The sequence below is a fragment of the Meleagris gallopavo genome, chromosome 1, assembly GCF_905368555.1.
Source record: "Meleagris gallopavo chromosome 1, MGAL_WU_HG_1.1, whole genome shotgun sequence".
Classification (NCBI taxonomy): domain Eukaryota; kingdom Metazoa; phylum Chordata; class Aves; order Galliformes; family Phasianidae; genus Meleagris; species Meleagris gallopavo.
This window is the reverse complement of record NC_139404.1, coordinates 66,278,285-66,303,987: the sequence shown is the minus strand read 5'-3', so window position 1 is coordinate 66,303,987 and position 25,703 is coordinate 66,278,285. Positions and strand designations below refer to the sequence as shown.

The 25,703-nt window shown below is 38.3% G+C and overlaps 1 protein-coding gene across 11 annotated transcripts in view; it reads right to left on the bottom strand.

Moving 5' to 3' along the window:
• ABCC9 (ATP binding cassette subfamily C member 9) overlaps positions 1 to 25,703 on the bottom strand; it is a 75,369-nt gene extending 49,666 nt beyond the window's left edge. For 2 of the 11 annotated variants that reach the window (XM_010715800.4, XM_010715865.4), the window contains exons 1-11: positions 25,491 to 25,703; positions 24,075 to 24,114; positions 19,912 to 19,985; positions 18,238 to 18,403; positions 15,118 to 15,259; positions 14,614 to 14,735; positions 13,375 to 13,541; positions 12,067 to 12,309; positions 5,466 to 5,660; positions 2,028 to 2,186; positions 507 to 662 (exon numbers count right to left, since the gene is read on the bottom strand). In XM_010715800.4, the coding sequence (XP_010714102.1) occupies positions 507 to 662; positions 2,028 to 2,186; positions 5,466 to 5,660; positions 12,067 to 12,309; positions 13,375 to 13,541; positions 14,614 to 14,735; positions 15,118 to 15,259; positions 18,238 to 18,382 (1,329 nt within the window). In that variant the 5' untranslated portion in view covers positions 18,383 to 18,403; positions 19,912 to 19,985; positions 24,075 to 24,114; positions 25,491 to 25,703. Of the gene's footprint in view, positions 1 to 506; positions 663 to 2,027; positions 2,187 to 5,465; positions 5,661 to 12,066; positions 12,310 to 13,374; positions 13,542 to 14,613; positions 14,736 to 15,117; positions 15,260 to 18,237; positions 18,404 to 19,911; positions 19,986 to 24,074; positions 24,213 to 25,490 lie in introns of all 11 variants that reach the window. The other 9 variants (XM_010715829.4, XM_031555332.2, XM_031555323.2 and 6 more) reach the window with 8 other exon arrangements.

Here is a 25,703-nt window from a genome sequence, read left to right as displayed (position 1 = left end):
ACTAAGCTTGTTTAGCTCAGAGCTCCTCTGAGCATTTTGTTCAGCCCAACAGTCCTGCCATCAGTCAACAGAGCAGAATTCAATTGCTTTTTATTCCTACCACTAAGCACAGCTACAAGTAAACACTGCAAATGCAATGCTTGGCACTGCAGAGATGCTGCTTCCATGCGGCAGAAGAAAAAGCAACAATTTGTGTCAGTAGGGAAGACAGGTGAGCAGAGAAAAGACAACAGGCTATCATCTATCATCCATAAAGTCACAGATTGTACCCATGACAGCAAAATCCTAATAAAAAAATCCTCGCTTTACCAGCCCTTAGAGAGACAATCTCCCAGCTGTAGGAGATGATGGGCCACATTTCTACTTATTAGTCCTCTTCCTGGCAAATGAGTGTGAAGTCCATTGTTAGAGATTCCCTTTTGGATTAGGTGGTAGTCTCACAAATGTATACTATTTTCTAATGGGCTGGAGGATCCCAACATTATGTCCTTATTTTGATGCTCTACCTGAACAGGCATAGCCCACAAATTGGGGCACAGGAACAAGAACCACATTAATTGATTTGTTTCTATGGCAACCAAGTTATTGATTTGTCCCAGTGTCATCTCTCCCATGGACAAGTTGGATGTGGAAAGTCGCAGGATCTTATCGTATATCATTGCCTGTGGAGGGAATAAAATGGTATCTGTGAAAAGGAAGTCATTAGAAAACAATAGCAGCAGCAGGATGTTTCAAGCTGCAGTGTTGGTGATTACGTAGCACAGCCTTTCTCTCACTTGAGACAAGGCAGAACAAGAAAAAAAAAAAGAGAGATAACAGACTTTTAAAACCTCCTAAAACATTGCTGTTTAAGGCAGACCCAAAACAGAACAAAATGACAATAAAACATGAAAATTCAGGAGACTGAGCAAGGAATTTTTCTAATAAACACTTGGTGAGGCTGGTTTTCTGTGGCACTGTTAAAGAAATTATTATTTTCTGTGCAATAGCTGGGTTTATATTCCTTTGTATTTCTCTCCTGTACCTGGTCGTCTATTTCCATAAAATATGTTGGAGCACAACAGTGTTTAAGGTTAATTAGGTATGTACCAGAATCTTAAAGACAAATACTGTGAGACTAGTTGCAGTTATGATCAAGTATCACAGTTGTATCTTCAAGGAAATTTTAGAAACAATTTTTGCTCTTCGCCCTGCTTTATCTGTGAGCAAGGCAGATCCTGTAGAATTCCCATTTTGGCAACTGGGAATCATAAAAACATAAGGAAATGATGAGGTGTTGTTTCTTCACCAAGTGTACCCCTCTCTATTGAAACAGCTGCATCAATCAGAGTGCAAGCACAAAGAGAAGCTTCACACTGGAACAGTATTCTGTGGTTAGCTACATCTGTGAAAACATCAATTCCAGCTTCAGTTTTGCACTAATTCCTGCTACTGTCTGTGGAGTTGTGTCTACAGATGTCCTGGCTACAGCTCAAACTGAGTTGGAAATTCTGGCTCTTGTTCATAAACATGACTTTCATAAGGGGTAAATGGATGCTGGTTTTATCCAGTTTGGGGGAAGAATCACAAGGTTCTCTCTAAAAGGGCATAGATGTTCAGAATCACCACTCATGTTTCACATACAGTGCCCCAGTAAAACATAGCTAGAGCAACGATATGGCTAGTAACTCTGTTACAGTCAGATAGAGTAACTCATAAGTAAATACAGAGCCAAAATAACGTTGCTTATCTCCAGGTGACTAACACTTTTTGCAAATATATGTTTATAGGTGCACATAGTGAGTGTTACGCTTCTGCATATCATTATAATGGTTCTACTTTTTTACTAAAAAGAATTGCTGCCATCAGTTTGGCAGTGGTATTACCATTTCCAGTTTTCTGCATAAAAATATAGTCAATATCTTCTCTCAAACTATAGCTGTTAACTGAGTTTTTACTTAAAGGATAAGATAAATGAAAGAATGAAGGATGAGCATTTACATATAATGGGAGGAGCATTTACATATCATGGGAACACATTTGCTCACCAATAAAGCACCTCGTAGATTGATGCCAGTTTCTGTAGTCACGTAGTAGGATGCCTGCAGGAATGTCCTCTGCAGGATAAGGGCCAGGAATAGGAGAACTGCCAAAACATAAACATTCCTGAGGAACTCCTCTGAGGAAAGATATGAATTCGATGGATCCTTCAAATGAAAAGGAAAAATATGATGACAATAGTATAGGATGGATTATCTTTTGAGATGCTAGATATTAGGAAATTCAGTCCTTGCATTAGAATATATAATATTGATGGTATTCTGGGAAAGTTGCAGGAATAGTAACTTTCACTGTTCTACATATTATGTATTTGGATAGAAATTAAACTCTCTGCTCATGTTCTGAGGATTTAAGAGTGCAGCTTTTAGCATTTCTGAAATAATTTTTGTTAGCAGAAAAGGGACAGTGAGACTGCCACGTCTGTCTTATTCCTTAGATTTTCATTTGAATTCTGATGATTTGGTAAATAGAGATACAATTTTGCCTGCATATGAAGAAGCTACAAATAAATTATTTTCGATAACACATGACTGGTTTATTGCATTGATATTGCAATATTGATTATGTTGTATTTGTACATTATAGGAACAATTCCTTTCAGAAATAGTCTATGATATCTGTGAATTCTGAATAAACTAAAAATGTATCTGCAAGTATTTCCCATGAAATGAGATGTACATGTCTCAATATGGGAAAAAAATATTGTTTATATAATTTTGTTTTCTTTTTCTAGTTTCTATGTTCACTGTGCTGTTTGGCTTCGTTCAGAGGAGGAAAAATATGTACCAAAATACTGCTAGAAAGGCTGTTTCTCTGGCATTTCCAGAAGCAGGATATACTGGATTTCTTAAAAAGAGAAGAAAAGAAAAGCCTGTTCTGCTGAAATGCCCAATCTGATGCTGACATGAAAGGTCTAGTAAATATAGGAAGATAAACTGCATGTCTACACTCTCAAAGTCTCATCATTCTGGATTACTATAACCTGCAAAAGGACTACAAGCAGGAGAGAAACCTGAGCTTGTAGGCTCGCTTCACCACAGGCACCTCACCAGGGGAGGGTAAGACTGAGCACTAAGGAAAAATTGAAGATTGAAATGAAGATGGTCAAGCAGCAGAACAGGCTTCCTAAGGAGGTGGTTAATGCTGTTTGCCTGTGTTCATGTGGCATTTGCACAATGTCCTCATTAACATGCTTTAACTTTCAGTTGGCCCTGGATTGGTCAGAAAATTGGACTATTCTGTTCTGTCCTGTTCTATCCTATCCTATCCTATCCTACCTTACCCTACCCTACCCTACCCTACCCTACCCTACCCTACCCTACCCTACCCTACTCTACTCTACCCTACCTTACTCTACCCTATCCTACCCTATCCTATCCTACCCTACCCTACCCTACCCTATCTTACCCCATCCCATTCCATCCCATCCCATCCCATCATCTTAATCTCATTCTATTCTCCTCCATCTATCAAAAACACCCAGTGGCTGGGTAATCTGGGTCTGGGATGAACCCATCATATGGCTTGCAGGGAATTGTTTCCCATCCCTAGTAAGATATCTGCTGTAATAATCAAGCCATAAAACTACTTCCAAAGCAGTATAAGCAGTCAAATATTGATAAACACCTAAGGAGCCAAAAACACTTTAAAAGTGCCAAAGTCTAAAGCATCTAAATCCTGCTGGAATAACAGGACAGGGTTCCTTCATCAGCTAAAGAATCTTGGAAATGAGGGTTGCTTCAGTGCGTGATTAGTCAGGTATACGCTTTCTCTTAATATCCTGGGTCATCTAACTTTCCCATGTGTATATAGCAGGGATAACAGTAACAAACTAAATTTTGTGGCCACCTTTATCAATGTAAATAGAGTTAGAAGGAATTAAGGGTGAATAACTATAAAATTAAATTAATTTGCATTAGTTGAAGCTAGAGAGAATTTAAAGAGAGATTCATAATGGCAAGAACAACCAAGGGAAAGTTTATCAAAATATGCAAATTGAAAGCAAATGTATTCTGAAATGTATCCAAGAGAAATAGTGACTGTCACAAAGCCAGAATGTTGAAGTGCTTTCAAGTTTTCCAATTTATTTTAATCTTCCCTTTAGCCAATGTTGATTAAAACATTTAAAAATAAAACACTTCAATGAAGAGTGCAAAAGGAAAAGGTGCAAGTTTCTAAATTTGAGATCCAGAAATGAAAATTTTCAAGCAAAACTATCTTGTCTGCTCAACATAAAAAAAAAAAAAAAAAAAAAAAAAAAGATAACAACAAAATCCTATAACAAAGCAAACTAAAATTCCAAAACTCTGTTTTTGAGGCAAAAGACATACTTTGCTATTTGACTCTGTGGCTCAAATCCAACATGTTGAGGCTCAAATATGATAAAGAGCTTTATTCGATAAGCTGCGTGATTAAACTCTATTTTCTCAGCACAATGGCTGAAAGTCTAAAACCCAATTCAGAATATCAGTCAAGAAAATGAATGTTGGGAACATGCAGCCAAGGAGAAGATGTTTGGATAGTGATGGCAGTGAAGTGCTCTATCTGAAAGGGAAAATTTTATTCCATTACATACCTATCCACTCATTCAAATATAATTCAAATAAACATTCACTGTACAAAGTGTATGGGTATATTTTCATATCAGAAGAAAGAGAAAAATTTCCTCCCTGTGTCTTGCATACTGTCACTCTGTAAAATAATTTTGCCTTTATCTTTTCACAAATTTTTAACAAATTCTAGTTGTTACGATAGAAAATGTTCTGTATCAGAGGCTTATTCAGTTGTCTTATGGACGACCTCTTCACATACAAGTCTCAGTGAAGCTTGAAATGCGATGTCAACTAGCATCTTCTGTGCATCTCTAGAATTCAAGGAGTTCACTGAATAATCAACTTTTGCATGCCCAATGCATTTCATCATCTCAACAAGCAGTGCAGTCAGTCACAGAGAGCAAATACTCTCGGATCCCAGAGGAAAACAGGTTACATCTTGTTCAAATCTGTCAATGAATGAGAAATGGATAGAGGGACAGAAATTAAGCAGAATCCACAGATTCCTCTTTTCTGGATCCATCACTGGGGAGCTATCAGCAGGTATCCTGCCTGAAATGAGGAGGCACAGCTGAAGAGATTCACAAAAGCTTTTACTTATCCCTGGAAGTTCAGAACTGACTCCATGAAGAGCCAGCTCTTCCAACCAGGGGAAGCCTGCCTTGTCTCTGTTGCACTACTTGTGCTGCATTCATGATGAAGACTTTCACTACTTAGGTCTTCAACTTGATGGTCTCTAACAAAAAAAATATTTGCTTGAAAGAAATAATGAAAATTACAATGATGATATTTGGGCACACACAGTATTAAATACCTGATATGAATCAAGAACAAACACTAAACAAAGTCTTTCAATTAATGTTGTAAAGTTACCTTTTCTGTTGCATTTGTGCTATGGGTCGTGTTCTGGAAGCCTTGAACAATGCCAGAAATGCACAAAGGCCCAGCAAAACCCAGCAAGTCAGCCAAGTAACGGAAGGTGCTGCTAAGAAGAATCGGTCGTCCAAAAGCACTGTACATCGCCAACCATATCGAGGGACGTCGATTGGGCTGATCTGCTACTTTTTTCTGGAAAATAGAGAAACAGGTTGACAATGCATCAACAAGAGGCCTCCCTGGCAATATGTGACAATTTCCATTTCATTGCTGTCTGAATGCCCAAATGTTTCCTGTATGTTTGTAAGGGCAGAGGAAGCAGCAAATGTGATGTTGGTATTGGCAGATTTCAGACGCCCTTCACAGCAAATCCAAACTCTGCCTCCTCTTGGTAACTGTGGTTTCTCCCCTCTGAATCCTAACACTTTTCTGAACACAAGAATGTGAATACAGATTAAGCATACTGGCATATAGATGTTGCTCTTTGTCACATGCATGCTCAGGAAAGGGTCTGACCTCTCAAGTCCTTACTCTTATGGATAATCTTTACTTTCAAAGTAGATGTGAAACCACTTGATTCAGTAGAGGCTTCTAATATGATAAAAAGATTGAAGGAAAAAACATGGAGAAATAACTACGAGAATATAGTTTAATTTAATTTATCTGGATTTTTCTCTCTTGTATGCCTTCTAGGAAGACACACTTCAGCTCATAGCTAATTACTGGGCTCAAGAAGGTAAAAGTAATGAACTGTACTGGGAGGTGAGATTAAATCAACTAATGGTCCTTCTGAGCCTTCGGTTCTGTGGATCTGTGCATTATCTTCACCCATGCACTGGAACACCAACCACTGCAACCATCTCTGAACTCAGTCAGAGGGGTTTTGTCAAGGTCCTTTTAATCTAAAGAAGAAAGAGTTTTACTTAACAGATCCATGGTCTGCAGAGTGGTTTCCTGTGCCTCAGGCAACAGCTTTTGACATAGTAAAAAGTCATCTGTCATTTTTCAAGTAGCACAGATGCCTGCAAGTTATAACAGAAGCCAAGCCCTCTTGAGTGTTCACAGAGACATTTTAAGTATAGCTCAGTAATAACAAGCCCCTGACCCAACACGTTACCCAATGAAAGGCAAGCATGTATGTGCCCTGCCTGGCTACTCCCTGTCTTGTTTTCTCTTTTCACACTTCTTCCTTACGTGACACTTCAACAGTGAGGTAGAATATGCACATGGTGTCAAAAATGTACAAATGTATGGGAGGGCCAAATAACTGCTTCCCAGTTTCTAGAAATTAAACCAGGCTGGTCATAACCAATGGCAAGGAGCACAGTATAGGGAAATAGCCAGCACAGGGACAAATTGTTAACAGGTTGTTTTCATGTTCATTATTTCACAGAAGTGATTTTTTTCTCATCTGTAGGCAAGAAGGGATGGCACAGAAAAGCTATGAGTTATTCAGTACCTTACTATTAAAGGTTATTAAAAGACCTTATTTTAAAGTTGTTTTGCCACTTGAAGATAAAACAACCAGATTAAAAACAAATACAGGTGGAATCAGACAGACAAGACTCCCATTGAAATAATTTAGAACTAGGAGCTAGCATGCAACTCTCTCCTTTTAAGATCAAAGACAGAATGGTCTGGTTTGAAAGAGTGTTACGCATGCTCTGCCCTACAGCATGCCAATGTTCCTACTGTTGCTGGGGCCAACCCTGACTGCACAGGTAGATGCTGGGTACTCCTGCATACAGGCACCCCTGAGCATCAATCCAGTTGATTGCAAAGGTCTCTAACCAAATGTGGCACAGACAGCAGTGACACCCCATCTGAAGGAATATGTCTAAAACAGTTCAGGTGGATCTCTTCCATAAAAGGAGCTGTATCCCTCCTCTGGAGAAGTGGTTGGCTCAGATGAAGACATCTGTGCTGCAATCAGCAAAACTTAAGTCAGATAAATCCTACCAATACTTCTTGGTTCTGTGTTTGCCTAAACACATTTAAAACAACTAGTGTCTAAGGGACACCCAAGAGAATTTCAAAAATTAATTTAATTATGAAATTACTTATGATTTGGAAAACAGCACAAGGCTCTTATGTGATTTTCCTAGACAAAACAGTCTGGATTTATTGCCTCGTGGGGTTGAATGAACTGCTCTACAGGTTCTGTTGTCGTCTCCCTCCAATAAATGATCTGCATTTTAAGAGTTTGATAGCAGCTGAGCTAAATTATTAGGAAAATACATCTGCCATTTGTTAGAAACAATAGCATACACTACCCTGGGTATTCGATTAATGGTAAATTTGGTAAATGATAATGGCAAATTCTTGTTTCTTTATTAAGCTTTTGCTATTTCAATAGTCATTTCACTACTGTTACAAAATTCATTTAATTGTCATCACTTCATAAAATGTATTTTCTTTTCATTAGAATTCTACTAATAAAATTAGCATTCTACTAAGAAGTCAAATTGTTATCTCCTCACTGTTCAATCTAGGTGTATTAAAGACAAAAAAAATCAATTGCAAATCTTTTCTTTCCTTGACATATTGACACTTACATTTGTGAAGTCATTCCATATGCCTTCAAATAATTTTCTTTAAAGAAAAGATACTTGTTATTAACAGGAAGATAGAAACATTGTAAGATTTGAATTCTATGAGTGGGTTTTTAGGCTGTTAATTTCTATTGTCTAACACTGTTGTTTCTTCTTTGCTTAATCAGGAATTCAACATAGCTGAAGTATCTAAAGTGAAGAGGGAAAAAAGAAGAGTGGTTTTCCCAGTGGTGAAAAATTTTGCAGCATTTTCCTCTAGTGGGCTTGCAGTGTACTATGTTATGTGATGCGAATCTGGGATGCATGCATCAATAAGCAGTTTGAAACATCTAGACCACTTGAAGAGAAACCCAAAAATACCATGAAGTGACAGTAGAAATCAAGAATTTTTTCAGCATTAGGACAATGTGTAATACTTTGATCCAAAACTTTGGCTGTAGGAATTTACTTTCATATCTCTAAGGACTTCTTTATATTCTTAATCAAATTTTAAAAATTCTTCATCTTGAGCCAAAATGTCCTCTAATATAGTGGGAACTGTGAACACATATTAAAGAGAATGTATGAATTTAAGGTCATGGGTGTAACCCTATGTGTATGACACACACAACAGCTTACTCTGCAAAAGCAACCTCCCTATCCACAGTTAGAATTTATACAGAGAACTTAGAAAGATGAGCTAAAAATACTGTAGGATGAGGTGTTTCAATTGCTATGGTAGATTTTCTAAAAAAGCAAGGAAATGTAGTATGTTCATCTTTTACTATATTTCTGATGGTAGAATAAATGGCAAGGAAAGCCAATTCTAATGCATATTTTTGGCAATATGTTGTTTATGAAAAATCTCAACCAGCATATTTAAGTAAGCTTGATTACCAAGAAAACACGTTTTAGCTTTCATTTTATAGTATCTTTCAATCTCAAAGGACATATATGACGTTGTCTTACAACATGCTGTGTACGTTGCCAGGTACAAAGTACTCACAAAACCAGTAACAAATGACCTATGTCTTACTGTAGGAGCTGGAATGCCTTCTGCTGTAGCAGCTACCAGATTAATAGACAATTAGAACGTTGATCTCCAATTATTTACCTTTCAATATGTTACTTTATATTACGTTATAACATTACTATTAAATTATTAAAACAAAATTATCGATTGCTGACTTTAAGATTCTACAAACAATCATTCAGCACGAATGTGCTTTGAAAAAAGTTTTCAAAAAAATCCTACTGCCAGCAAAGGAAAGAAGAATAGGTTCCACTCAGTGTTCAGTCCCTGTGCGTGGGACACAGATTAGGAGAAACAGTGATTTTGAGAAGCAGTCATCAAAATTTAACACAAATTCCCTGTTCCTTTTTTTTTGTTTGTTTGTTTTTGTTTGTTTTGTTTTGTTTTTGGTAGAATACCTGGTTTCAATTTTCATTTCAGGCAGAAGGATTAGGAAAAAAACCTTAAAAGCAACACACTTCATGTGAGCTGTCTCAATGATATTTTACAATACAGAACATCCATGTTAATGTTCAGTGTCTTTTATCAAGGTGTGATAAAAGGGGTTTGGAAAGGAACAACAGCCTTCATCCTGCACAGCCAAGGAGTGCAGCTGAGATAAGCTCTCTGGAGGCACAGGCAGGAGTAAACCAACTTAATCCAGAGGATCTGGGGGGCTCCCTGCCCCAGCTGTGGAAGATCAGTGTAAAGCATACCCTGGCAAGAGAGACAGTGACAAAGGATCTCTTCCAGACTGCAATCACGCTTCACCCTGAAGAATTTAACTAATTCTGTAGCTGTTTTCTAACCCAGCCATGCACAAAAACAACACATTGGTTTTAGTCTTTCATTTTACTTCAACATTATCAGTAAAAATTTACTTTAGGGTTACTGCCTGTTTTAGAATACTATCACAAATGGAGGCTATGGTAATCTTGAGATATTATGCAGGTTAACAGGAAGAAAAGAAATCTGATCTCAGTTAGTTTTTGCAAATGTAGGTGCATGTTACCATGGGTAAAATATTGCAAGTATTCATATGTGCATGACATGCATGAATGAAGCTAAACAGTGAATGCACATGAGCAACAACAGAGTTTACTTGCCTTTTGGCATCTGAGCCACATATTTATGCAGGCACATGCTGTATCTGCAGATATAAATGAGATACAGACAAGTGCTGCACCCAGTCATGCACATTTGTCATAACGAAAGGCTCAGAGCTTCTAGTTCTAAGGGGTGCCTAAGCCTCACTGGCCTCTTTAAGTAAGATATGGTCATGAAATGCTGCTTTGAGGATCTGGCCTAAGAGATGTATTTCTCCTTTGGTGTGAAAAGCTCAATTCCAATGACTCAGTAGATTTCTGCTTTAAGCAGAAGGGTCTTGGACTCTCTAATAATGTATACATCGATTGCAAAAGGCATGCAAAGCAGCCTCAGTCTATTTAGAATATAAATAATTGCATTCATTAGGGCTTCATTTCAGAAGGCATGGAAAAGAGTCTGCACCTCCACCAGCTACCAGGTGGAAAGAGCTGCTCTTGCTGTACTTCTCTTGCATTGCTATTCTGAACTGTTTACTGCTTGGAAATAAGTCTACCTGGTGTGCACAAGAAAGGGATTTACATGCCTTAATCTTATGTGCTATATTTCCAAAGTGGCTTCTGACTGCCCGTATCCTTTCTGTTTATGCTCAAGAACTGACAAGTATGTACAAATCAGGAAGACAGGCTCCACAAATGAAATTCCACAGTTTTGCCTAAATGTATGCAGAACTTTCTCTGGAAACATCTCCTCTACTGAGTCAGAAGGTAAACAAAAACCAGCTTTGTTTTTCTTACTGTGTCTGGCTGGGATGGAGTTCATTTCCTCACAGCAGCTTTCATGATGCTGTCTTTTAGATCTGTAACTAAAGTCGGCTTGTAAGACACCAAACTGTTGCTGAGCCATGTTTGCATCCCACCAAAGACTCCCCTTTTCCTACTCTGTCATCAGTGAGGAGGCTAGGCGTGCACAAGACCTTGAGAAGAAGACATAGCAAGGACAGCTGACCCCAATTGACCAAAGGGGTATCCCATGCCATATCATGTTGTGCTTGGCAATAAAAGCTTAGGCAAAGAAAGAGGAAGGAGGGATATTTGTCATTATAGTGTTTGTCTTCCCAAGTAACCTTCACACGTGCTGAGACTGTGCTTATCAGAAAGTAGCTACACATCTGCCTGCTGGTGGGAAGTAGCAGCGAACTCTGTGCTATGCTTTTCTTGCTCACAGCACTGATTTAGTTCTTAAGTTGCCTTCATTTCGACTCACCAATTTTTAGCTTGTGCTCTTGTGCTTCTCTCCCCTGTTCCACCAAGAGAAGAGTGGGCAAACAACTGGGTGAGTGCTTAGCTGTTTCCTGGGGACAACCCACCTGCTTCTCTTGGTATGTGTTTTTGAAATGAGGGTAGAATTACTGGAAAGAGAATTACTGTAACACTTGCCTATGCCCAAAGATTTCTCTGTCGAAACCCTACTGTCTAAAGAAGGAAGGATTCGCTTCCCTTCCAGTGTGCATCTCAGAGGAAACACCACAACTAAGCCCTTACCTAATATGGACATGCTTGTCTATAAGTTTGTACCCTCCTGCAAATGGAAAGGACAAGAATTACTTTAACGTGCAACATTTCTAAGACAGGATTTCTGAAGAAAAAGTGGAGATGATTGTTTCCAATTGAAACTATGGAAAAGTAGGATGTTTTCTAATTTAAAATGCTGTCATGAATATCTAAGATTTAAACAAAGCTTTCATTTTTAAAATGAAATCTAGCAAGTGACCATTCTGTTATGGTTTTGGTTTCTAGTTGCTCTCAATTTGGCAACTCTTCCCTGCTGTAAATTCACTTAAAACCAAACAGTAACTGTTGCACTGGAACTTCCTATGACAAATTTCACCTCGGAACAAACAGTCCTAAGTTAAAAATTCCTAAAACTAGGATTTCATAGAAGCAGAAGAAATTCAAAGTGACACCACAGTTTTTAAGGCCAAACTAGTGACATGGACATCTTTGGTTACCTTTTGTTCCTCGTATGCTTCTTTGAGACAAACATAATTTGTCAGCGCTCTCATTGCAATTGGAAGCTTCCCAATTGCCTTCAGGTCCACAGGTTTCTTGTGAGCAGATATAATAAGTGTATTCATCCACCAGTAAGTTGCTTTTGAGAGCAAATTGACAAATGGCTGAAGAAACCTCACTCCGAGATCTTGTAGATCCTCTGGTGGCTTCACTTTCTGAGGGTTCATGAAAAATACATACCTCTGGAGAGAAGAAAATGAACAGCATGTTTTCAGAAAATATCTTACTATAGGAAATTCTAAGTATGTATAATAATATAACGGCAGTGTCAAATCTGTATTTGGAGGTAATAATACACTGAAACCAAATGGTTTTTAAACAAATCCAGGGATGGTGACTCAACCACCTCCCTGGGGAGCCTATTCCAGTGCTTCACAACCCTTTCTGTAAAGGAGTGTTTCCAACCTAAACTTACCCTGGCGCAAATTGAGGCCATTTCCCCTCGTCCTGTCACCAGTGAGAAGAGACCACTCTTACCGCTCTCGCTGTAAGCACCTTTCAGATATTGGAAGAGAGCAATTAGGTCTGCCCTCAGCCTCCTTTTCCCTAGACTGAACAGCCCCAGTTTCTTCAGTCTCTCCTCATAGGGCATATTATCCAAGCCCTTCACAAGCCTTGTTGCCCTTCTTTGGACATGCTCCAGCACCTCAATGTCCTTTCTGTACTGAGGTGCCCAAAATTGAACACAGAACTCGAAGTGGGGCCTCACCTCACCTCACCTCACCTCACCTCACCTCACCTCACCTCACCTCACCTCACCTCACCTCACCTCACCTCACCTCACCTCTTAACATAGAGTGTAGATTACACAATTTCACACACATACTGTATTGGTGCTATAGATTCACAAATGCATGTGTATATCTATCTATACAAATACATATGCACTGTCTGTATGTATACATATGCCTATGCACACATACATGCCCAGACCAGGGCCTAAATTGAGGATACATATTTTAAAGAGATGCCACATCTATAGAGTTCATAGAATCACTGAATCATAGAATTGCTCAGGTAAAGACCTTAAAGATCATCAAGTCCAACCGCAACCTAGCCATACTGCCCTAACTCTAATAACCCACCACTAAATCATGTCCCCGAGCACTGCATCCATTAACTAGACATTTATAGTGACACCAAACTTGGACCTAAACTTGATGAGAGACAGTTACTGGGGCTAATGACATCTTCATCTCCCAGGAACTGCAGATATTTATTCAGATATGGATCAAGAAACCACATACCCTAACTCGAATGACATTTATCTCCACAGCCATCAGCAGCCCATAGAGAATCACCATAATTCCAGTGATGCAGAAACGCAACTGAGAAAAAGGCACACCGTCCTGGCAGTATCTGACAAGCTTGATAGTTTTGGTGACAAAGGCCATTATCCAATAAAGAAAGAGAGCTGTAAAACACAAATGCACATGGATCATTATAAATACATATTTCAGCAGAAGTTGCAGCTCTCTCAAACAGAAATATTCCATAGTTTAATTCAATGCAAACATGGCAACCCTCTATATCACAAACCTGCAGGATGGCCCAGGCTGATGTCAGACAAAGTCAGGAATACAGATTTGCTTTGCACTTTCTTCTTCCAAGTCATTGTTTTCTTTCCTGGGTTACCACCTTTCAAAAACATCCACAACTGTGGATCTTCACACAATTACAAAAGCCCATTGAAGACAATCTGATGGGAAATTTTACTGTTAAAATGAATTAATGTCACTTAACATGACAAATATCATATTGCCTCTTTGAAAAAGTAGGATTCATCACAGGTGTGCACTTGGAAACATGCTTATTTTGACAGAATCCATGTAGTTTAATTACATCCTGCACTCTGGTTTGTATGACTGGTTCAGGCTCTTGAGTTATCGGTAATTTGGCAGTATATTCCCATGAAATAATATGCTGCAAAGTCTAGTCAAATTCTTCTGACCATCTTTTGACTGAGATAGACATCAAGGTAGCTGTGTTTCTCGAAGATAAACCTCCCTCATCCTCCAGACCCATCCTCCCACCCCTGTCTGAGAAAAGTAAGGGGTGCTATTAATCATTAGACTGGAAAATCTTGGAGTCAACTGCAAAGGATGCTGAGAAAAAAACAGCAATCTTCACAGGATGTCTTCTGAACAAATTACTATTTTAAAAGGCTCTTCCAAATATCTATTTTGAATGAATACAAGTCTTGGACATAAAATAATGAGCACTGTTTAAAAAATACCCCAAAGCTCATGCTAGAAATACAATAGGCTCACTGTGTTTTCCTTTCTGCGATCATTTTTAAAAGTAGTTTTCCATGTGTACATAATAAAAGGCAAAATAACTCCTACAAAAATACAAGTTCTATAAACAAAAAATTATTCTCTCCCTTTTAATATTCTCCTGCATTTCATCATCCTTTTCAATCTAAACAAGGCAACTTTGGCAAAACTACTGTTTTTTTAAAAGTACATAATCAGACCCGGACTTACCTAACAGTAACTTTGGAAAGTTAGATGTTTCGATGTTATGATAATAGACTATGGATACAGTGGCAGCCACAAATCCCATTATAGCTGGTAGAAAGAGATGGAGATGTCGAGATTTCATTTGTCTGAAATTAAAAAAGGCGTAAATTAGTGATTTCAGTTACACTGTAACACCACTGCTACATTCCGATGTGTTCTGCTAATGTAACTAAGATGACAAATATTACTTTCCTAGTGACAAAAAGGTGTTTTTTTTTCCAAGTGAATGCATTAACTTCTGTCAATATTTACTAGCTGTTATATATTGACAGAAGAATAACGATGTGCTAAGAACAATCAGTTCAATATCCCATTAAACTCTAGGTTTCTGAAATGGTGCTCCATCCTTTTGGGGGAAAAAAAAAAGAACAAAAACTCTCTACATCTTACTTGCAAGCATATCACATGATAACAGAGTACACTGACAAATTCAGTTAGCTCAGCTATCCCCCTGTTACTGTCACTTACGTATCAGAAACTATGCCCTCTGCTATTTCACACACGTGTACGAACAGGAGAGTGAATGTCAGAATCCACCGCAGATTATGTCCAGGGAAGTGCAGCCATGTATTATGGTGAATCTGGACTTTGGAGCTTTGGCTTCCCCAGCCTGGAAAATAATAGTAGTAAAGGAGGAAGGTTATCATACAGCCAGCCAGAGATGTAGTTATTCATTCCCTGCTCTAAGCCATAGATTATGCTTCATAGTCCAGAATTAGCACAGAAGAGCTACGAGACCATGGAGAGAGGCTGTTGTTTTTATCCAGACATGATCCATGATTGTTTGAATTGCCAGGTAGCCCCTAATAACTTAGACCTAACTTTGTAGAGAACAGGAAAAAAGAATTCCTAAAATAGAAATCAAAGGGAAGAGGCACCCCACCCAAGAACAAAGATGAGAAAGACAATAAAAACCTCTCAGTTACACCCTCACACAATAGAGGCTGGCATGGAAGGTTCAGGTTGGACACCAGGAAAAATTTCTTCTCAGAAAGAGTGGTGAGGCATTGGAACAGGCTGCTCAGGGACCTAGTGAGGTAACCATCCCTGGAGATATCTAGAACCGTGAAGATGTGGCACTGGGGGACATGGTTAATGGGCATGGTGGGGATGGATTAATGGTTGGGCTGGATGATCTTAGAGGTCTTTTCCAACCTGAATGATTCTACAGTTCTACAACTGAAATGATGTTGTTTTCGTATTTTTTTTTCCCATTTTGCATATTCTGATCTCCCAGTAGATCATCAGAACTCAGCTGGTTTCATCAATGAATTAATTTTGAAGTTTATTTCAGATTCATCACCTCGAAGATCAACTATGCACTTCAGATGAGATTGTCTCTGAAGCAGAACTCCAAGAATCGTGTTATTGCTGGGAAGAGATGAGGTCTGAGGTGAAGTTAGTGTGTCAAGTCCTGTCCTGCATGTTTCTCTGTAAGGCAACTTGTCTTCTGTCCCTTCTCATCCTGCTATAGGTCTGTCCTGAACCATTTAGCCTAAATGCTTTGGCCTGTATATATCCCTCTTGCTGTAAGGCAAATTCTATAACTAACTGGTGGACTTACTGAAGCATGGAGATGGACCCCAAAGTAAATAATTTGGGGAATTAAAGAAACAAAACAAAACAAAACAAATTATTTAGGATAGTGAACATAAGTATTTCAGTAACTGCATGACTGAGTTTAAAGTTCAGGATGTGATTTTGTTACACAAAGATCGCAGAATTCTAGAATGATTTGGGTTGGAACAGACCATAAAGATCACCTAATTCTAAATCCCCTTCCTTAGGGGAAGGACAGTGTCTCCAAATGCCTACAGTCTCATCAGGAGACTCAGAAACATAACCAATAATTCATACTTATTAGTTCTTGGAAATAGTTAGGTTATCACTGTTTAATCCTTATTTAACACATAAAGTACTGCAGGAACAAAATTTTCAGTCTTCCTTCTGTTTATCTCAAACACTCTCTATAATAGAGTTCGAAGATTTTCCTGTACTAATAAGAGTTTCTTTGACTTTACTCCTGTCTTTGTCTCTTCCAAGCTGCTTTTAATTTTATTTCCTTTTGCCCATATGTCAGCACACATTTCACCATCAATTTTTAATTTTGGATTCACTCAATTTTGTGGACTCCAGTTGGCTCTGTCCAACAGCTATTTATCCTGACAATCATCGTACAAAATAGAAGAAAGATAATTGTATACATAAATACATTCCATATAATTTAAGATATCATGCTTTTTTTCCTACAACTAATAGAAAATAGAGTAAATTCTTAGTGGCCACAATGCTACTTCAAACTTAGTTGGGTAATATCTGCAAAAATATTAAAAGAACTTGATACAAGTTGATTACATGGAATGATGGTCTACCCGCAGACCTTCCATTGAGTTTCAGTCAAACATTTCTGCAGAACATGCCATAATTCAAGGATGACTCAGTTTATCTCAAAGAAAGAAAGATCCAGCACTGTTATAAGGATTTCTGTTGGAGAGAGCCCTCCTTGTGGGTTGCTTTTTTGTTGTTGTTGTTTTGTTTTTCTGTCTCCTACTAAAAATTATTTATTAGTCCCCCGTTTAATTAATTAGCTTGCAGTCACTGGATCTTATCTTTGATTTCTAGTTACTCAGTGTCTCATCCTCTAGGTTCCTGTCACTAGTTATTAAATCATTTTGCGTTCTCTTTGTGCAATGGAACACCTTAAATCTCTAGTTCAAATACAGTCCCAAACTAAAATCTTCCACATGAAAGATATATATTGTTATGCCAATACATAACACCATGAAATCAATACGGAAGAATTGACATGTAATTTCTTATGCTGTTGTCAGGAGAATATTTAATTTTTATTAACATTTATTGCTTTTTTAACAGATATTCAAATGTCTTTATGTACTATGATAACTTAGAGTGGCATTGTTTGACAGCCCTGAAAAATTTTTAAACTGCATTTATTTCATCACTGCATATATGTAGGATAAAGAGACAACAGTGGAGAAAAAATGTAATTAGAGTCCTAGTTTAAACACAGCTTTTTAGAAGAGTATATAAACTTGAGCTCTTACAATGCCTTAAATTATTTGAGAGAGATTTATCTTTTCTTATTTTCATTCCCATGGGAAAAGATCATCTCCTTTGCTCTCCTTTTGTAACCAAATGTTGGCAAAAGAAAGAATTATTCCTGCTTCTCCTAGCCTTTGATCCAAGCCATTCTCTGAAATTTGCATAACTTCAAGAGAATTTCGACTCACTATCCTAAGACTTCTAGCACCCAATAACAGCAAAGATTGCAAGTTGCTGGTTTCAAATCTGAAGAAAGCTTTCCCAGAAAGAAGTTTCAAAGCATTTGGAACTGATTTCTCTGGATCCCATTGATCTTCCCATGTTGTTTACTTCTAAAATTCCCACTATTTCAAGTGGGTTTATTTCAGGTCCTCTGTGTTAAGCCATTCTTTCTTCTCTTAAGATAAGTAAATACAAAGCACCACATAGTTTGCACCACAGGCCTCCAAGCACACATAAATGTGTCTGAGTTTAAATACATGCTCAAGTGCTTGTAGGATTGCACAGCTCCATTGAATAACTCACCAATGAACAAAATTGGAAAGGTGATAAAAAGCAAGAAGACATGGGGAACCAGGTTGAGAGCATCCACAAAGCAGACATTTCTAAGAACACCAGCAGTGATGTTGTATGCTGAAGCATTGTCGTTACCACAAAATGCGAGCCTCATTGCTTCCAGAAGGTCTGCCTACTACAAAATAAAATAAAATAAAATAAAAATAAAAAAGAGAGAGAATGTAAGAGATGTGTTGAAGTACGAGCTGGCTACCAAGACTGCTAGCATTTCTTTTAGCTTAACATGAAATAAATAAAATAAAGAGATACATGTGGAGCACACCGAGCATCTGACAGAGAATAATTTAGATGTATTTTGAAATTGTTTTGTGATCTGATCATGTATAAATGCATGAGAATGAAGGCTGTGCTTTTATCAAATATATTAAATGAGTACATATTCATTAAATATACCGTTCAATGTCTTCTAGTGTTATATGAACAAGTGTTAGGCTGAAACAAGGGAGTTTGGAAAAAACTATTTCCAATTGTATTAAGAAAATTCAAATTCACATTAGTTGAATCCTGTGTGTTACTGCTACCTTGGTAAGCCAACACTGCGTAGTTCTGTTCGTATAATTTGTTGCACCACATTTACAGTGTAGCTTGAATCTTTGATATTTGTGATTTGGTAGCTTTGAATTCACTAACATTTTACATTTTTGCACTGTCTCATAGAACAAGGACGGTCACACAGACTACTCATTCCAGATAAAGTGCCGAACTCTTAATCAAAGTGAATTGTACTGAAGATTGCATAGACAGTAAATCAGCATTTGTGCTTGATCCTGCAAATCCTAATGCACGTGCTTAGTCTCAGCTAAGCCAAGCTCTGGCTTCCTTAATTTCTTATGAGAGTATCTTTGGACACAAAGATAAACTCACGCATTCTTACTTACGGAGTGTGAGCCACAGCATGATCTAGAGTTTTGGGTTTTATCAATCTGTGCATTATTCTTGTATTCATTCTTCTTTGTAGGAAGATCAAATCAAATTGTTTTCTTGGTGGTTTATTTTCCCCAAACTTATACTTAGCAATATAGTGCTGTAGAATATGTTGTGTAAATTTATTTTCTTACAACATGTTTTTCCAGATTGACATACTAAATGGAAAAAATGTCTTTAATTCAACAAAGCATATTGTATACTTCTGTGAAGACATCTTTCTGTAATAATATTACATCTGATTTTGCATCTGATTTGTGGAATCAGAACACATACATGCAAAAAATGCACATACAGTTTTTCAAAAAAAGTTAGCTCAGTGAGGAAAAGTGTTTTCCTTATTTCCTCAAATAGTTCAGATTAGTATTATGAGTTTACTTGTTTAAAAAAGACAAGCATAGAAAGGCAGGTATAAACTGCTAAATTACTCTTTTAGAGAGAACACAAACATAAAGATCTTCAAAAAAATATGGAGTTCAAAGAGCCACTGCTAAGCCTCATTTTTTATTTTAAATAGCTTTTTGCTGGGTCCAAAAAGCATAATCCATGCTGAAACACATCAGTGAAACTTCTAAAATTAGTCTCATTGGGAAGAAGGTGATGAATACAGCCCCTTTTCCAAATACATTAGTGATTCATGGAGCATAACTCCAGGTTATATGGTGGACATGGTCTGCAGAAATGGATGCATGTACTTACTGTGGTGCAAGAGCTGATGGACAACTCATTCAATTTCAGTGGAACAAAATTTGATAGATAATGTGGCCCATTCCCTAGAATGAATAGCATGATACGACCACTATCAATCTGCCATTATATTTTAATATAAAATATATTCAAAATGGTAAATGATGCAAATAATGCAAAGTAGTCATTATGTTAACAAATTCTTTCTGAATAGGCTGAGGAGTTATTAAAAGAATTCGGAACTTAGAATATTTCAAGGAGATTATTTGTTTTTAATTTGTAAAAGCTTGACATGTCTCCTTTAAGAGTATCATAAAGGCAATGATAATCTCTTGAAAATCAGATGTGTTGTTTCCTCATTTTTATTGAAGGTCAGAAGTACAAGGGAGTTCTGCTGGGAATTTTCCTCCCTTTCCCACAAATAGGGCTCTTTTCTGAGACAGCATAGATGCTATTGTGGTCTAGTGGCTGGATTGATACTGAAAAGCAGGGGGGATCCTGGGCTCCATCAAACACTGAATCACTGACTTCCATTGTAGTTTTTGGCTTAGAGTCAAAAATAAATCTAGGAGAAAGGATAAAAACCGTGTCTAAGAGAAACTAATGAAAACTGTTGTTTTTTTCCATTTTTCTGGAAGGGAAATGGACCATTGACCACTTGGAGAGTGCTCTCTCCTAGCTTGGAGAGCACCTAACCACCGATCTGTAGAAGTTTCACCTTTAACCTCAAGTGGTAGTCCCTAGAAGTTATCAAGAAAGATTCATAGCACCTTTGCTCAGTCCAGTTTTGGAATGAAGTAAATTTGACAACACATTGCCTTAAAAAAAACACTGCCCTTTATGCCCTTTAGAGGTGAGAATCTGGTCCGATCAATAATATCAATATAAAAAGACAGTGCCCATCATACCGGTGATTATTTTCAAGGGTATGTATAAGCAGCACACATCCAGTGACCACCTTTATTAATGTTTCCCTGGCTTAAAATCTATTAAAGCACTCCTGACAGTGTCATGATAAAGTGTTGACTCAATACAGCTTGTGATTTCATCTCATAAAATGCTTATAAAATGCTTATCAGGTTCAACTTCCCTTTTTAGCAGGACCCACTTCAGGACACGTCTAGTGCCGTATAGCAGTGTTAGGGAGCAGAAGAGATAAGAACTGTAGGAAACATTAATATTCTTTCCTTCCTTCCTTCCTTCCTTCCTTCCTTCCTGCCTTCCTGCCTTCCTGCCTTCCTGCCTTCCTGCCTTTCTGCCTTCCTGCCTTTCTGCCTTCCTGTCTTCCTTCCTTCCTGCCTCCCTCCCTCCCTCCCTTCCTCCCTTCAGATGCATGTTCTTTCACTCAACAAATTGAGCCTAGAAACAAAGACCATTCGGAATATCTTGACAGCAGAGCACCAAGAAAAGGCAGAGTGAAAAGGCTCTAATCTCTTCTGTTCTGTAATACCATGAAATTTCTTTTCACAAAATGGAAATTCGAAATGGAAGAACATCAGATTTAGCAATAACATGAACATTTTCAGTTTTGCCTACTGTTGAATCTCATCGAAATGATGGAATCATAGAATGGCTTGGGTTGGAATGGACATCAAAGCCCACCCAGTTCCAACCTCTTGCTGTGGACAGGGCTGTCACTCACCAGGTCAGGCTGCCCAGGGCCCCATCCAGCTTGGCCTTGAACACCTCCAGGGATTGGGCATCCACAGCCTCTCTGGGAAGCCTGTGCCTGCACCTCAACACTCTGAGTAAAGAATTTCTTCCTGACATTTCAGCTAAACCTCCCCTCTTTTAGTTTAAAGCTATTCTCCCTGTCCTATCACTATCAGACCATGTAAAAGATTGGTCCCCCTCCTGCTTGTAAGATCCCTTCAAGTAATGGAAGGCTGGAATGAGGTCTTTTTGGAGTCTTCTCAAAAACTACAGCTAGATTTATAAAAGAATTGACACCTGATCAAATTCAGATTCTTAATAATAATTTAGGCTTCTCTTCCATTGGCTTTAGTAAGACTATGTCAAAGTTCTGTCATAAAAATACCTGTATAAAGGTGAATGGATGTATACTGCCTACATGAGGAAGTGCTGTTTGTTTCACTTGGTGCAAAACATCATGCAATTACATAATTAAATTCACTGAAGATTTTTTATATGTGGAAACAGACTTTTCACACTACAGAGTATATGAGGGAGAGATCAAAGAGGGAAAGCTAGGATGCAGAGGTAAAGATGCGATTTGAAGAGATTTATGTTGCAAGGAGAAGTACAGGAGCAGTTTCTCTTCTACACCCGCCTGTCAACTCTTCCTTGGTGATGCTGGCAGCAGCACTGGGCTTCTCTTATAGGAACTCTAACCAGGTGAGTTAAGTAGATAAGCCAGGTGCTTATCACCTCAGGAGCAGCTCTAGGCAGCCACCTGCTACACTGAGCTCCACACAGTACAATGGGGAGCTATGCAAATATTAACTCTCAGAATTAACTGACTTCTACCAGCTAAATACTATTTCCTAGATAAGAAGCCTTGCTTGCTGCAAGCCTTGAGATGAGATCAGTGCGGAGCTGTGGCAGTTGCCATACTTCAATTTCAATGTTACCTCAGTCAAGACAAACTTGGGGACCCATAAATCACAGCAAAAGGCCCACTGGCTCCTTAGCAAATCTTTGCCTGTGCATCTCAAAGGAAGGGGCAGCCACTGGAAAGCACATAGCCCTTGTCTTCCCATACAGATTACCAAGAGCCTTTTTCTAAGCCTGTGCCCAGTTTGTAATGTTTGGAGCTGTAGGCTTATTTACAGCAGACAGCTGTTGATCAACAATAGTTGCACTATGTTAATCCTGACAGACACTTTAAAACAACAAAAGAAATGACCCAAACTTGACTATATAGGAAGGGACAGATTGTTTTGAAATTTGTTGGCCATCTGAAGTGATTGACCACTATTTCTCATCAGGTTGCACTAGCTTTTCAGCATATCTGCTGAGATCCTTGTACACACACTTCAGAAGAAAAAATACTCACAGCTATTACCAAAAAAAAAAAAAAAAGGATTTCCCTGCTATAGCTTCTCTTTCTATTAAGCACAGTAGGCCATCAAATTGTGCTGAGCTGATTGCACCAAAGTGAGTAAGTATATCACTATCTATTTATTTCACTACTTCACTGCTAATTATAGAGGGAATATTATGCTTTATAATAATGTTGCCAAGCATGCTAGGTTTAACCTAGCATTTCAATCAGGGGGAATGCATTAGGGTGATAAAGATCTTCTGATAATAAGTCCATGCTCTCTGAGGGTACCAGCTACATTCAGCACTCCAATAAGGTGGCCAAATGTCAGGTAATTTATTTTTTTTTTTAATCTCTTGTACACTGGAGGACTTTGTTCTTCAAAATTAATGACAAATCACTCACTTTAACCTCAATCTTTACAAACAAACTAGAACTAGTCACAGATTTTCAGGGGTGATTTTTCTTTCTCCCCTTAAAAGCAGCCTTTGTTGAGCAGCCAGCTGCAAGCTAAAGGAAAAAGCAGAACTTTGCAGAGGAGAGGAATGGAAAGAACAGTCAGGAGGATGGGTCCATGATGGTGCCAGCGGACAGAGAGTCTCAGCTCTCCTTGACATCATTTGGGAATCTGATTCCCTTTTGGTTTAATTTAATGGGGATGTGAACTATCTGAACAGCAGCTCACCCTGCAATGAAATAGCTAAAAAAACTTATGCCCTTTAAGCATTTACATTTTCATCCTAAAATCTCTATCACTGGCAAACTGAGATTTTCTGGTTCTGGGTTAAGGTGTACAGACATTTTCATAATATACTAAGCAGAAATCGGTACCAAAGAGTTTCAGGAACAAAAAGCATTTTGGGGAGAAGAAAAGGACAAAGTATTAAGCATGAATGTGTTGTAGCATTTAGCCTAAACACTTACAAATCTAATTTTAACAAACTTAAACATGGAATTCTTAAGGCATAGAGTTAATTCCTGAGATACATTTTACCTAAGCTATAGAAAAGAATACAATGGGAAAGTGGTAGATAATGTAAATTTTCATAAAAACAATAAGAACATCCTCACTGAGTGCAAAACTGCAAGAATTCTAGTTAAATATATTTTAATTATCTTAGGGTCTTTTAAATTGGGCTTAAAGCCTTCATATTCAAGAGTTTTCTCTTACCTGGATTATCACTCTGTTCTGCACGCTCTGCAAGATACAACTGTAAAGGAAAGAGCATAAATACAGTCCTCACGTGGACCTTACTTTGGGGAAATATGAAACTTTTGAAAAGTTTTTGGTTCAGTATTTCTGCTGTCTCTATTAAAAAAAAAATAAAAAAATAAAAAAAAATCAATAGCTGCAATTCCCGATTAAAATACATCAGCTTACAGAGCATACTCGGGTCTCAGTTCATAATTTTTTTTTTTTGGTCTTACTTATAATGTGCATTATATGCCCACATATGCCACATATGCATATATACAAGTATACATATATACATGGGTATGTGTACACATAGAGATGCAGAACAGAGAAAGTACTCAGAGTTTTGCAAAAGTAGTTGGTTCTTAATTTTTGAATAATGGAGTCTTTACCAAAGCAAGCTTTTTTCTTTCCTTCCTGAATAAAGAGAAAACTTTACCAAAGTTCAAATGATGAATTTGTAAGTTTGATGAGCCCTATGGAAGGCCTACTACCTTGCCACAGATTTTAGCTTAGTGCTCTGAATCTTTTCCTTTCCTGGTATAAACCTATTGGCTTTTTTCTCCTACCTCCCTAAAAGCACCTGATCTGATGGAACCTGTAAATTATAAATAATGATTATTTGCAAAGAGTAGCACTAAAGCAATGGCAAAAAAATGCTGTTCATTAAAAATCTTTTATCCCAAATAGTCCAGCACAAAATATTGTTTTTTTTTCATTTCTATTTCAGCTGTGACCAACTGCCCTAGATAGACCCTGCCTCCTCGCTAAGCACTGTCCCGGTTACCTTGGGCCTTAAGGTGACAAATTACTTCAGATGCTTTTCAGCATTTGCATCGCTCACTGGCATACACCAGCAGCATGATCCAAACCTCACTAAAACTAATGCAAGGAATCTCATTGACTTCGGCAGGTTTTGGATCAGGCCCCAAACACAGAGAAAATCCCATCAGCAAAACGGCTAAACGCGGTACTGACTCTGAAAAGCATCGCACACCAACATCAGCAGCGCTCTCACGCATCCAAAACATTTATTTTTCTTTTTTCTTAAGCTCCTTAAGGCAATTCAGTTTCACGCATTGACGTGCTATGCTGCCTGCTGCAAAACCTATGACTCCACATGCTAAGACAGGACGGTTTAAAAAAAGAAACAGAACCATGAGCAGAGCGGCAAAGAAAACATCAGCGGTAGGGGACTGGAAAGCCTGAGAATGCCTGAGAATGGAAAAGGAAAAGGAAAACAGATCTGAGTCGTAATCCCAGGAAAGAACGAGGAGCAGCCCTGTCCCACAGATATAAAGGAGGAGGAGGAGGCAGTTAGTGGGGACGACGGGGGGGGTCACTGCATGCCCCGCTCGCCTGCTGGCTGTTAGAGCAAACTCTGCAGCTTACCTTTGCAAACACAAAACCAAAATACCAACCCCAATTTTCACTCGGTTGTGCTATGTGATCAATATCATCCCGGCGGCAGGATTTTCCTCCACTTAGTGAAGCAGCTCCAAGCCCTGGAGTGAATTATTTTTAGGCTGGTGATGGGAAGATCAGCTGCTGCCTCCTATCGAGTTTCCAAAGCGCACAAACTCCGCTCGTCTTTCTCACACGCCG